Here is a 14,512-nt window from a genome sequence, read left to right as displayed (position 1 = left end):
ATTTAATTTCAGTTGGCTATTTGATTGGGCTCTGTGTAACGTTTGATGCCCCATGCGCATGCTGATGCGCTCCTCATATTTCAGAATGCCTTACTACAGTTGCTTAATAAAAGCGGGCTTTCCACACAAACAAACGTACGTGTCATTAGTATATGAGGAAAAAAAATAGATTTTAACTGTCGGGCTCGGGTCGGGCTCGGACATAAATATTTTAATGCCTGTCGGGCTCGGTTACAGCTCTGTCGGACGCGGGCCGGGCTCGGACAGAAAAATGCGGCCCGATCCGCACTCTAGTGTGAGTTCCAGGTGAGTTCACGTCAGAGACCTGCACGGAAGACAATAACTTGGTGGATAAAGTCTTTATTTTGATTTTTTTTTTGCGCACAAACTATTCTCGTCGCATTGTAAAATTATTGTACAGCCACTGTAGTGAGATGGACTTTTTAACGACGTCTTTATGGGTCTTGTGAGTGGGTCACTGGAAATATACTGAATGTCAATGGAGGCCTTTCTGAAGCCTTTCTCAGCCATCAGCTTTCAACAAAAATATCTTCATTTGTGTTCCGAAGATGAACGAAGGTGTTACAGGTGTCCAACGACATGAGGGTGAGTAATTAATGAAATAATTTTCATTTTTGGGTGAACTAACCCTTTAAGTCCATCTGGCCCCAAGTGTGCAGAAGTGTGTGATAATAGGGTGTTAATGAGATATGTGGCTTCAAAGTTGTGGCACTCAGCTGCATAGAAATAAAATAAAAAATCTGCCTATAAGAGTACGAAGTATTATTTATTTTTGTATGTGAATTTTTTGGAGAAAATTTGGCATTTAAATGGAAATTTTATATTTTCAGCATTTGACGATGCGTATGCTGAATTTCAAAGACTCAAGTAAGTGCCTTTAAGCTGAAAATTTGTGATAGATGCTATTCAGCTTGACTTAACAGCTGAATAACTAATACAAATATTTTCTTTTCCCATCTTCATTTTTTCCCCTTAGGGCTGCAGCTATTGCAGAAAGAAGTGAGTAGATGAAGGCAGAAATACATGCTTGTCTCTTTTGAAAGGTGATGAGTCATTTGTAATGTGTTTTCCTCAGATCGTGCCCGTGTGGCAGGCGGCTTGCCTGATGTCGTGACCATCCAAGAGGGCAAGGTAGAGTACATGGTTCTCCACACGGTTGGAAAAGAACATTTTGCAGCGCTCCAATTTCCCCCTACAAAAGTGTCAACAACAAAAACGTTGTGTTCTGTATCGTTCCATCTGTCTCTTCTCTCTCACAGGCTTTGAACTTGACCTGCAATATCTCGGGTGACCCTGTACCAGAGGTCACTTGGTTGAAGAATGAACGCGAGATGGTTTCGGACGATCACTACATTCTGAAGTTTGAGTCAGGCAAGTTTGCCAGTTTCACCATCACCGGAGTCAATACGGCTGACTCTGGAAAGTACAGCATCCTGGTAAAGAACAAGTACGGTACGGAGAGCGGCGACTTCACCGTAAGTGTCTTCATCCCAGACGAGGAACATGGCAAGAAAAAATAAAGAAAATCGAAAGTTCAGTTAACGATTTGAAAAGTTTTGACAGTAATGCCCTATTATATAAAATATCTGAAGGTACACTATCAGTCAAAAGTTCAGAATAATTCAGATATTTGTTTTTGATAGACGTCTCTTCAGCTCAGAAAGGCTGCATTTATGTGATCAAAAAATACTGTATAGTATAAATAGGTCAATTTGAAAGAATAATTTTATATAAGAATATATTATAAAAAATAATTTATTCCTGTGATCAAAGCTGAATTTTAGACCTCCTTCAGATGATCCTTCAGAAATCATTCTAATACATTTCCACTGTATCAGACAATGTAGCCTTGGTGAGCATAGGAGACTCTCAAAACTTAATTAAACGTAATTATTCCAAACTTTTGACTGTTATATATCCTTACTGAAGAGTAATACAATTGTAAATGGTGCTAATATCTTGGTTGCAGACTGAAAATTGTCCAAGTTTTAATCCACCAGTACCCAAATGGAAACAAGCTGTTATTTAACTTATCTTTTTCTGGATAGATCTAGCATTATTTGCTTGACCATTTTCTCCATTGTGGTGTTAGTAAAATAGTTTCAAGCCCAGATTAGAGAGAATGAATGCAGTTTTGACTGCAGGTTGTATTGTAAGTGGCTTTCCTTATGTAGTTACAGTAACAGATGCACTCATGTGCTTGAAAGATGAACAGTTTTGAACTGAGGGATAAATGGATGCTCCGTATCTGTACAGGTTATTATTATTCTGTCCTGAAGAGCAGGGGCTTAGATTCACATAAAACACTAAATAGTCCATATTACAATGAATGCTGTAAAGACAACTTTAAACGTTGTTTAAATCAATCAATGGCCCTGCTGCAAGGTTTCTGTGGATTCTCTATAATGCTTCACACTGCTAATAAATCACTGCACGTATGATCCCACTGTGCACAGCAGTCACGACTGCACCTCCTGTTTTACCTCACAGATAAGGATTTGACTTCATCTGTGTTATTTCCAATAAACAGAGCACATATTCTCTCAACTCCCTCTCTGTGTGGTTTCAGTGTGTCCCTTGTTTTCTTCTCCGCATTGTCCTCATCATTCACATCCCTCCTTCCTGAATCCTGCATCTAAGATGCTGATGTTGTCTCGTCGTCTGAACACCTGGACCAACCTGAACACCATCACTAACTTTACCCTCAAATGAAGCCCTAACCTGCACACTCTCACAAAAACAGATTCCTCAAATACTGTTTTTGTTTCCATAGCCTAATGAAAATGTTCAGAAAACATTTGAGAGTAACTTTGCAATACAGCACAGGAACAATACTTTAGCATGCTCATAATATTAGTTTTCATTAACATTCAGTGTAAATTGTGCCACGCTGAAAACAATACAATTATAAATGTATATCAGCATGTAAAACACCTTGGCCCCGTTTACACCTGGTATTAAGTTCTGGTGGATCGGATCACAGTAGACGACACATACCCGTTTATACCGGGTGTTTAAAACCTCCTCTTTTGTCCAATTTCAACCACTTCTGTCCTGATTTTCTTTTTTTAGGGAAGTGTCTATGGTCCAGGTACATGTATAAACATTTTCAGATCTTTGGATCAAATGAATGAAATAAACTCAGGTAATTTACATATGAAAACGTCATGAGAAAAATACGGAGAGCAGCAACTTTCATTTCTGCTCTGACAGCCAAGACCATGCCGAGCGCTGTGAGTGTGTGTTAGAAATCAGTGATGGTGAGAGAACATTGTGCTTGGGTTTTATCGTCTTCAAGCCAAACTTGGGTCTTCAGCTGACAAAGTTTAAATCCGTCTGGCTTGCTCATTTCCCATGTTTAGGCATTAGGTCAGTAGGTGGAGAGAAGGCCCAAGCCAAACCCAAGTTTGGCTTGAAGATGATAAAACCCAAGAACAATGTTTTGTGGCTGTTCAAATGCATCGAGCAAACCACATTTACATTAAAAAATCACACCGGTTAAATGAGTTTTCAATTACCTCTAGAAGTGGTTGAAAGTGTACAAGCTCCAAATATTTGACACCCCGCTTACACCTGTATCTAGCGTCATCCACTTGCGATCTGATTGGCCAAAATTAATCTCATTACCAGATGGAAACAGATTATTGCATCCCTAAATTTGTCAAAGATTCTGAAAATCTGAAAAAGGTTAGAATACACAACACAAATTTTCAAATCTGAACAGATTTTGAAACACCAGACATGATAAAAAGATAAAATCATCATACACAACACTAAATTGATCACACTACTATACTTTCAAATTGTTCTCAAACTTCCCAACAACAAACTCACATTGTTCGAAGACGCATGCCAAATGAAAATGTGTTCTAAATCAGATCAAAGTAACAATCCAACATGTTTGATTTCCTCTGGCTGGATGGAATGTGTGCCCTTCATACACTACACGATTATAAGTGAAATCTGCAGACTGTCTCTGACTTGTGGCAAATGACTCTAAACTGTAATTCAAGACAAAAATCTAGTTTAAAACTAGTACACTAGTTTATTGGTTGGGTTAGATATTCACAAATGTCAGTCAATAACAGTTATTGAAACTTTTTCATAAAAACACTGAAGTAGGGTTCGATTTGAAATAATGTAACTCATTTTCTCAACTATTTATACTTACACTGTAAAAAAAAAATCATCCTAAAATGTGTAAGTACAATCGACTTAATCGACGAGATTATGTTAAACTGACTATACAAAATTAGTTACAGCTCTTTTAAATGTTAAATATTTTATCATTTCTTAACTTATTTTGATGCGTTAAAACAATGTAAAAACACATGTTGTCATAACTTATTGAACATTTTTTTAGTGTATGTACAGTATTGTTCAAAATAATAGCAGTACAATGTGACTAACCAGAATAATCGAGGTTTTTCGTATATTTTTTTATTGCTACGTGGCAAACAAGTTACCAGTAGGTTCAGTAGATTCTCAGAAAACAAATGAGACCCAGCATTCATGATATGCACGCTCTTAAGGCTGTGCAATTGGGCAATTAGTTGAATTAGTTGAAAGGGGTGTGTTCAAAAAAATAGCAGTGTGGCATTCAATCACTGAGGTCATCAATTTTGTGAAGAAACAGGTGTGAATCAGGTGGCCCCTATTTAAGGATGAAGCCAACACTTGTTGAACATGCATTTGAAAGCTGAGGAAAATGGGTCGTTCAAGACATTGTTCAGAAGAACAGCGTACTTTGATTAAAAAGTTGATTAGAGAGGGAAAAACCTATAAAGAGGTGCAAAAAATGATAGGCTGTTCAGCTAAAATGATCTCCAATGCCTTAAAATGGAGAGCAAAACCAGAGAGACGTGGAAGAAAACGGAAGACAACCATCAAAATGGATAGAAGAATAACCAGAATGGCAAAGGCTCAGCCAATGATCACCTCCAGGATGATCAAAGACAGTCTGGAGTTACCTGTAAGTACTGTGACAGTTAGAAGACGTCTGTGTGAAGCTAATCTATTTTCAAGAATCCCCCGCAAAGTCCCTCTGTTAAAAAAAAGGCATGTGCAGAAGAGGTTACAATTTGCCAAAGAACACATCAACTGGCCTAAAGAGAAATGGGGGAACATTTTGTGGACTGATGAGAGTAAAATTGTTCTTTTTGGGTCCAAGGGCCACAGGCAGTTTGTGAGACGACCCCCAAACTCTGAATTCAAGCCACAGTAATAATAATAATAATAATAGATTTTATTTATAATGCACTTTTCATTCCGAAGAATCTCAAAGTGCAACAAGGGGGGGGGGGGGGAATAACAACAAAAAATGAATAACAAGTAAAAATATAGAATACTACTACAAACAATCAACCAACACAGAAAACAGAACAGAAAACAGAGCTGATGGTGAACAGAAACAGAGCTGATGGTGAACAGAAACAGAGCTGATGGTGGAAGTCTCTGTTAGCTCCGCAGCACACTGTGGTCCACTCCATGTTTCAGATTTCTCCCAGCGGCAGTGTACCGATGACATCGCCGAGGCAGGACAGCTGAAGACCAGATGATGGGTCTTCATGACGATTCAAACGATGGGGATCGCCGCAGCACCATGCAGGAGGCAGAACATTTTTTCGGGCACTTCTGTGGACACACCGGGGTCGGCGCAGAAGTCCAAGCCGCTCCACGGCCGCAATGCAGGACGGAACAGCGGCGCAGCCGAGAAGCGGAACATCCCAACATCATGCCGGACGCCGATTACGATGGCCCAGATGACGCTAGCCCGGTGCAAACTTCAGCCACCATGCAGCTTAAGCCCAAGGGAGTCCACCAGTGAGCAGTCGCGGCGAGAAACATCAAATGTCCTCCAAACCAGAACCAACCAACCGCAGCAATTCAAACGTAAACATTAGAGAAGCGGTGGAAAACGGCGAAACGAGGAACAACGTCCTCTCAGTGGCTGCCAGCAATCAGCAACAGCCCCAATTGTAGCTCTGACTGTTAGACTAGTCACAAACATAAGGAAATAAAATAAAATCTAAATCTAATAGTACATTAACATGATCATTTGTGGGTGGAGAAGCGGCGAACAGACGACGCCAGCGTCCTCTCCCCCACGTTGCCTAGCAACCAAACCAGTACACAGTGAAGACAGTGAAGCATGGAGGTGCAAGCATCATGATATGGGCATGTTTCTCCTACTATGGTGTTGGGCCTATTTATCGCATACCAGGGATCATGGATCAGTTTGCATATGTTAAAATACTTGAAGAGGTCATGTTGCCCTATGCTGAAGAGGACATGCCCTTGAAACGGTTGTTTCAACAAGACAATGACCCAAAACACACTAGTAAACGGGCAAAGTCTTGGTTCCAAACCAACAAAATTAATGTTATGGAGTGGCCAGCCCAATCTCCAGACCTTAATCCAATTGAGAACTTGTGGGGTGATATCAAAAATGCTGTTTCTGAAGCAAAACCAAGAAATGTGAATGAATTGTGGAATGTTGTTAAAGAATCATGGAGTGGAATAACAGCTGAGAGGTGCCACAAGTTGGTTGACTCCATGCCACACAGATGTCAAGCAGTTTTAAAAAACTGTGGTCATACAACTAAATATTAGTTTAGTGATTTACAGGATTGCTAAATCCCAGAAAAAGAAAAAAATTTTTTGTACAAAATAGTTTTGAGTTTGTACAGTCAAAGGTAGACACTGCTATTTTTTTGAACACACCCCTTTCAACTAATTGCCCAATTGCACAGCCTTAAGAGCGTGCATATCATGAATGCTGGGTCTTGTTTGTTTTCTGACAATCTACTGAACCTACTGGTAACTTGTTTGCCACGTAGCAATAAAAAATATACTAAAAACCTTGATTATTCTGGTTAGTCACATTGTACTGCTATTATTTTGAACAAGACTGTATATTTGGTCAGTGAAATAATTTAGAACGAACACACGCACATGCACACGATGCTCTTCTCTACCCAACTATAATTGACTTTCATGGTAATGTTGATTGATCATTGTAGTATTTAATCAAGAAATGAAGATTGAATGCATATGTACATTGGTGTAATTTGTGCCTCTTGCTCCTACTAGTTGAATACGATCGAAAACATGGGTGATTTTGGTGTGGTGTCATATCTGGCTGATGCCGATGGAAACGTGACCATTGGACCTGCGACTCCTGTACCCACTTGTCATTCAGCAAAGCCTTCAACCAGATCAATTCCCACAACACCCACCACAGTCACTCCAACTCAGACGCCAACCCCTACTAATCCAAATCCCCAAAAAATAACTACAGCGACCCCGACCCCTGAAAATCAAACCACAAGTGCACCAACTCCGTCAATCCAAATCCCAGAGAATCAATCCCCAGGTACCCCGACCCCTCAAAATCAAACCTCGGATACCCCTATTCTCCAACACCCAGCTAATCCGACTTCCTCAATCTCAAATACATCCACTCCTCAACCCTCCTCTCCCACACCAGGTGAGACATCTGCAAATAACTCGATGGATAAGACAATGCTGAAAGGTGAGAAAGGGTGCAGAAATACACAAACATAAACCTATTACATAACCTCCTGACAAACAATATCATGTGTGGCTTTGTGCGTGAAAGTGTGTTGGTTGGAGCTGGTGAAATTTACAGGTTTTGTCTCATTCATACTCTGTAAAAGGGGTATTATCTGCTTTAGACCCAGAGGCGGTTGAACCCATACATCACACAGACCATGTTGATGTACCTGATTCTACAACTGCACCTGAAACCGCATCTTCATCAGAACCAGAGCCCGACCCAGAGGAAAATACACCAGCTCTTGACACTGCAAACGAGGATTGAAAATGTGTGTGAAATGAAGGCTGTCTGAGGACACAGTTTAACTGCATTTGTTGTAGCACTAGGTATAGGGATTGTAACCATTTTAGGTTATTGATTTAGAGGTTTATTTGATGAGTGTTTCTTCTGAAATAGCTTTAGCGTGTGCCTTATGAAGCCCTAAAGGGACACAGTCTGTAAAACAGTCACAGACTGTAAAAATAAATAAATTGAACAAATAAATATTTCAATGATTTTGCATTCTCTCGCACAGCGTGTTCCCCAACAAACTTTACATTAGCTCTTAAAACTTTTGTGGTAGGAGATAGGAGGACAAAATGTTTTTCAGCACTTTTGTGAGTGAATGCAAAGTTTCCTGTGAGAACGCAATAGTTTTACGAAAGGAATGCAAAGTTTCCTGGGGAACCAAATAGTTTTGCCAAAAAAGTTACCTTTCAAAGTGAAACTTTGATGTGTCTGCTAGTAAAGACACTATGGGGAATGGCATTAGCGTAACCGTTGTCTGAAGCATGTGTGACAAACTTGCCATTTTATTGGTTGATGACAGTCGATGGCATCACAAGCAGAGCGCCCGCAAGTATAAAAGGCCATCAGCTTTTTTTGTCTTCTGGAGCTGTTTGTTTGTGTAGCGTGTGGCGAAGGTGAATGAAACAATAGAACCAAGCAATGTTTCGGGAAGTGTGTGTCGCTTTGTACTAGGTTTGTGGCACCTGCTTGGTGAGGAGCATGCGAGTTCAGTACTCGAGAGCTCCGCTCACACTCTGCCCTCTTCCCAAAGAATCACGAACAAGAGTCTACACCTTGGGGCTCTTGGCCCTGCTGTAGCTCAGGCACAGCAAAGACTAAAGTCATGGGGTTCACAGGTCCAGCTGGCAGAGGAATTTGAGAGAGGGATTGATCTTTCTAATTCCTCTGTAAAGTGATATGTTGTATTAGGATGCACTGTATGGCATCATCTAGGTCCAATGGAGAGCATGTTACTGGCACCATTCAGATAGATAGTGTTTATAATAATATTACTAATTTGGTACATTTAAATAGTGCTTTTCTCTGCACTCAAAACACTTTACATAGAAGGGGGAAATCTCCTCAACCACCATCAATGCGCAACATCTAACTGGATGATGCTATTTCAGCCATATTAAGCCAGAACGCCCACCACACACCAGCTTATTGGTGGAGAGGAGATAGAGTAGATAAGATAGATATGAAGCCAATCAGTATATATATAGCCAATATTAAGAGGACTTTTTTTTTCATTGAACAGAGGCCATTGGGCAAATTTGGCCAGGATACTGGGGTTAAACCCGTACCTTTTTTTCGAAGGAAATCCTGGGATTTTTAATGACCACAAAGAGTCAGGACCTTGGTTTAACATCTCATCTAAAGGATGTACTGAGCCACCACCTTCTGACAGCTTCACATACAAAGAGCTTTTGGATGTTATGGCCCACGCCACAGCCAGATTGAATCTGGCATGGAGGCATGAGGAGCAGGAAGTTGCTCAACGAAAGACCAAATGAGCTGTTTCTGTCAGGCCTTCCATTTCTTCCAGAGCTTCATGTGGAAGAAGAAACTGTATTCAACTAGTGTTTGTCCATTCAAACATTCAAATTTTGCGAATGTGGAAGGTTGACCCCTGTTGAAGAGGAGCTAGCTAGTTATCTCTCACAGAGGCTCCGGTCCTGCCAAGGTGCTAAAGACGATCTGGCAAGTCGGATGCGGCAGCTGGTCAGGCTGGTGGTGCTTTGAACACAATGGCTGTGTTGCAAGCCTAGCAGGCTGATCTACTGAGAGATTTGGATCAGGGGCTAGTATTGTCTTTTGAAGTGGTCGCTGAATTGCGCCACACCAGAGACTTGACCCTCTGAGCTGCCAAACAAACAGCCGCCCCTAAAGGCCGTTTGATGGTGGTGATGGTATTGACATAGAGGGTTCTGTGGCTGAACTTGCCAACATCAGGGAGAAAGAGAACAATTTTGTCCTCAATTCCCTGGTCTTGCTCTCTGAACTCCTTGGCACATCCATTGAGAGAGTGGTCAGGATGTTTAGAGAGGCAAGGGTGCAATCGGCAGGGTTTATGAAATACATCCTGCGCCGGTCCAAGTCCATGCCCGAAAACTTCTTAGGCTTCTGGTCTGTTGAAAGTTGAAAACTGGAGACAGGGCCATAGGAAGAGCGTGGCCACTCATGCTTCTCCTCCAAGGAGTAGGACACAGAGGAAGCTAGACGCTAGAAGGAGGAGACAAGATTTCAGATAGGTAATCAAAAAGAGGTTCAGAAAAGAGAAAGATCAAAACCGCTGATGAGACATAACATCCCTCCTTCCTCCTTCCAAAAGCTTTCTTTTTCATTATCCCTCCACAACTGTTAAGTAGAGAAACACTATACACTCTTAAAAAAATTGGTGCTATTTGGCACTAAAATTTGGCACTGGTTCTTGGCTTGTAATCATAGGAGAACCACTTTTGGTGCCAAATAGCACCATATCTTTAAAGGTGCTCTACAGCACCTTTGTCAAATGGATGTAGAACCCATAAGAGGTGCCATGCCGCATTTTATTTCTAAATCAATAATGGTGCTAAACGGCACCAACAGTAGTTCTTTGGCGTGTAAAGACACCTTTGAAAGGTTTTTTGTACGGCAGTTGTGCTATATAGCTCGTCTAGAAATCTAGACGCACCCTAGCGGCAGCAAATCTAATTTGCCATGACTGTCGTCTAGCAACTCTCAATAGAGTTCTGAGCTGTAAACACCAAACTCTAGAAGGGCAAATCACATCGTGCATAGAGTCCGTGGGCGGGGCTTAATATAATGACGACCGAGTTGCGCTTGGGTGATTCTAGTAAACACAGAAAATGGCAAATGGTGGTCTTTCGAATCAGTTTTCACCGCGACTCTGGAAGACTTGGAGTTAAGCTTTTCTCTGAGAAAATAACAAAGAACGACACTGAAGTCATTCTTAAGAAGGGAAGATGTGTTCTGAGTTTTGCCGACCGGATACGGCGAATGTTTAATCTGTTAACGAGCTCTGCTTCACCTTTGTTGTTTGTAACGTTATCCGGTTGTGTGCACGGCGTGCAGAGGGAGTTTGAAAGACAATCGTTTATCCCGCCCCTCAATTGAGCCCTGTCAATGGTGAGTTTCCAGACCAAACATCTTGATGTGGGTCTGGCTTGTCAGGCTACTATATAGCACCTCAGTCATCCCAAAGAACTGGTGAAGAACCGCTGAAGAACCACTGAATCACTAAGAGTTGGTGCTATACAGCACTTAAAGTGGTTCCCCTGTGATTAAAAGCCAAAGAACCACTTTTTGTACTATATAGCACCGTTTTTTAAATTTGTTTTAGTGTAAGGTGTTGAAGCCTGGGCAGTGAGAAGATTGGACAATTCTTGCATTATTTGCTCTCATTGGTTTAGTTTTTCATACAGAAGTGAAATAGTATTAGGTTCACCCCTTTTTACAACAGTGGAGATCCTGAAGGTTGTGAGACATATCTTCCCTTTGGTTGCTATAAATTATTTATTTATAAATTGGATTAATTTGTTAATTACTTTTATCAATCCAGGGGATATTTGTGAGCACCCTCCTCTTATTGCTCTAGGGTATTGAAGTAGAGCTGAAGCTCCCCTGTGGTTTCCCTAGAGGGTTGAGTTTAGATGGTGAGAATTTGTGGCATTTATACTATGCTGCTCTTGTATTTGCACTCCTCCTCATGGAGTAAAATAAGGGTTGCAATCTCCCCTTGTATGTAGTGGTATTGCCAAAGGTCAAGTTGATATTCTCTCTTTGGTTGGTTCACTTTAAGAGCTTTATCTAAGATACGCTTTATCTATAGAAGAAGCTGACATCGCTTAGCCATTATTCCTAGACCTGTACTCCTTTAGCGCGTATATGGCATTCACTGTTCCGTGAGGGAGGGAGGTTGTAAAGGCAGGACTCCCCTTGTTATAGTACAGGGATGTCCTATCCGCTTCCTGGAGATCTACCTGCCTGCAGAGTTTAGTTCCAACCCTGCTCCAACACACGTGTCTGTAATTATCAAGTGTTTCTAAAGGTCTAAATTATCAGGGTCATGTGTGTGATCCGTGTTGGAGATGAACCCTGGCTAAAGAGCATAGAATCTTGTGTATATTGTCCTACTATTAGAAGATATTGGCCTAGGGAGTAATGCCACATACACTCAATGTAAGTCATCGGGATCGCCTCAGCATTGACACTCTGGCTCAGGGTAAGTATCCATAGAGTCAATCATGCTATGCTCATTATGTTTGTGCAAATTCACAGTTTAGTGCAGCAACCATTTACCCAGAATGGCTTAATAGCTATTGAATTCCCCGCAGCATCTTTAGCAGATGTGGCATCGAAGTTCCACTTCGAAATGAAATATTGAGGTTACATATGTAACCGTGGTTCCCTGGGAAGAGGAACGAGATGCTGCATCTCTTTGCCGTGCTTAAGGCTTGTCTACAAGTCTCCTTCAGACAAGGTGCCCTTTTATATTTACAGGTGCTCTGCAATAAATTGGCATGTTTGTCACACATGCTTCAAACACTGGTCACAAAGATGGTGTTCCCCATAGAATCTTTGAAAATAAATTTTGAGTTCATTGAAATTAAAATTTTGAGTTAATACAACGAACATTTTTTGAGATTTGACAACCTTTATTAAAATATTATTAAAAGATTTTGTAAACATAATGGGCCCTATCTTGCACCCAGCGCAATTGACTTTCTACACCGACGCATGTGTCATTCCTATTTTGCACCCGCGCAAAGCACGCTTTTCCCTCCACAGAAGCACGTCGCTAAACTAGTGAATGAACTTGCGCTCCCTGGGCAGTTCAGCGCAAAAAAGGAGGCGTGTTCCGGTGCAAACAATCCCTGGTGCTATTTTGCTGTTCCATTAAACAATTGCGCCACTGACCAGAAAAAACCTGGTCTAAAGTCAGTGGCGCGTTGCGCGTTGTTCATTATGCTATTTTAAGGGCGCATGCTTGACCATAATGTATAGCGTGCACAACGCGCATACACTTTGCTCATGTAATCTACACAGATGCAACATTTTTTTTTGTCATAAATTGAAATTGAAATACATTTTTGTCATAAAATTCAATCATAAATTGTTACACTAAAAAAATATTAACACATGAGATGACGGAAATCATTGTGGTGTGCCACGAAGATGTGAAGAAAAGGCATAAATCTAGCTTACAAATTATTCAGGCTGATTGTGGTAATTAAGGATCAGACCTGTTTGCCCAATAGTGGCAAGACATATATGTGTATATAAGGACATCTGTCTTTCACTGCTCTTACAAGAACATCAGTCTCCTCGGCTGTGAACCGCTCCTGAACGTGCGCCGGGTAAATACGCCATAATAATAGCAATCCATAATGGAACTTGCGCACCTGCTTTTAAAGGGAATGTAGGATGACGCTCTGATTGGTTTATTCACGTTACGCCCAAACCACACCTATGAATAATGAAGCTACTTCAGACCAACCCATTTTAGATTTGCGCCAGGCGCAAGAGCCATTTATTCCGCCGGGAAAATAGCAACAGCGCCGAGACTCGCCCACAAAGTTACTTACTATATTTCTGATGACGCAGTGAAACTATTTTTTATGATTTGTCAATTTTTTGATGTGGTTCAGATACAATACTATTTTGAGTTTCTATTTATTAAACACATTTCCTTCATTGTATCAACTCCAATTTGTAATTTCAATAAACTCAAAATTTGAAGGCAACCAGGTTACTTACTTTTTTTAGTTAAACCAACAAAAACCAACATTTTTTTTTCCAATGTAGACATTTCTCTGATGAACGCAATAATGTTACTAAAGAATGCAACATGAAACTGTTGCAAGCAAACACAAAGTTTCAGGGGAACACAATACTTTTGTGAACGAACGCAAAGTTTCTCTGAGGAACACAATACTTTTTCTGGAGAATGTCAAGTTTCTCAGGGAAACAATTATTTTACTAGAGAAGACAAAGTTTCTAGGGGGAACATGATCATTTTTCGAGAGAAGGCCAAGTTTTTGTGGGGAATGCAATCATTTTGCGAAAGAATGCAAACGTTTTTTGGATGGACACAGTATGTTTTACTGTCGAATGAAAAGTCATTTCTCAACCCATCTCAAATGTTTTTCATCACCATGTCCCCTTAGCGGCATCGTAGTGCTTTGATTTCAACATGACACAAAAATGTACACTTTACTTATTATGCACAAAATTACACGTTTTTGCAGAAAAAGTCCACCTACTTTGTAACACCTACTTTTCATTGTATGATCCATCTAGCAAAAGCGTTATAACCCTTAAAAAACTTAAAGGCAGTGCATTGTTTAGTTTGCAATATGTTCGTTGATTTTAATTCTTATAATAATTAAAAATTTAGCAAATGTTTTAGCCAGCAGCTTTGTAAAAGAAAACAAGCAGAAACCATTATAAGGGTGACATCAATGCAACAATACATTTGAGTGCTAGTAATAATAAAGCATACGATTTTTTAAACTGAATTTAATTTCACAGGAAAATGTTGAATATGTAATCTGCATGTTTATATTTGTGATTAAATAAAATGTACACTGAAACACAAGTATATTTTATATATTTGTTTGTATATTACTGACCAGCAAT

The 14,512-nt window shown here is 40.4% G+C and overlaps 1 protein-coding gene across 2 annotated transcripts in view; it reads left to right on the top strand.

Annotated features, from left to right (window-relative positions):
- The window catches only part of myom1b (myomesin 1b), an 81,427-nt gene extending 66,956 nt beyond the window's left edge, over positions 1–14,471 (top strand). The window contains exons 35-40 of one of the 2 annotated variants that reach the window (XM_067423114.1): positions 852–888; positions 998–1,020; positions 1,097–1,152; positions 1,281–1,496; positions 7,114–7,555; positions 7,701–14,471. In XM_067423114.1, the coding sequence (XP_067279215.1) occupies positions 852–888; positions 998–1,020; positions 1,097–1,152; positions 1,281–1,496; positions 7,114–7,555; positions 7,701–7,864 (938 nt within the window). In that variant the 3' untranslated portion in view covers positions 7,865–14,471. The remainder of the gene's footprint in view (positions 1–851; positions 889–997; positions 1,021–1,096; positions 1,153–1,280; positions 1,497–7,113; positions 7,556–7,700) is intronic. The other variant, XM_067423055.1, reaches the window with a different exon arrangement.
- Positions 14,472–14,512: the final 41 nt, after the last annotated feature.

This window comes from Pseudorasbora parva, chromosome 1 (assembly GCF_024679245.1).
Source record: "Pseudorasbora parva isolate DD20220531a chromosome 1, ASM2467924v1, whole genome shotgun sequence".
Classification (NCBI taxonomy): Eukaryota; Metazoa; Chordata; class Actinopteri; order Cypriniformes; family Gobionidae; genus Pseudorasbora; species Pseudorasbora parva.
The sequence above is the reverse complement of the archived record's forward strand: the minus strand, read 5'-3'. Positions and strand labels throughout refer to the sequence as shown.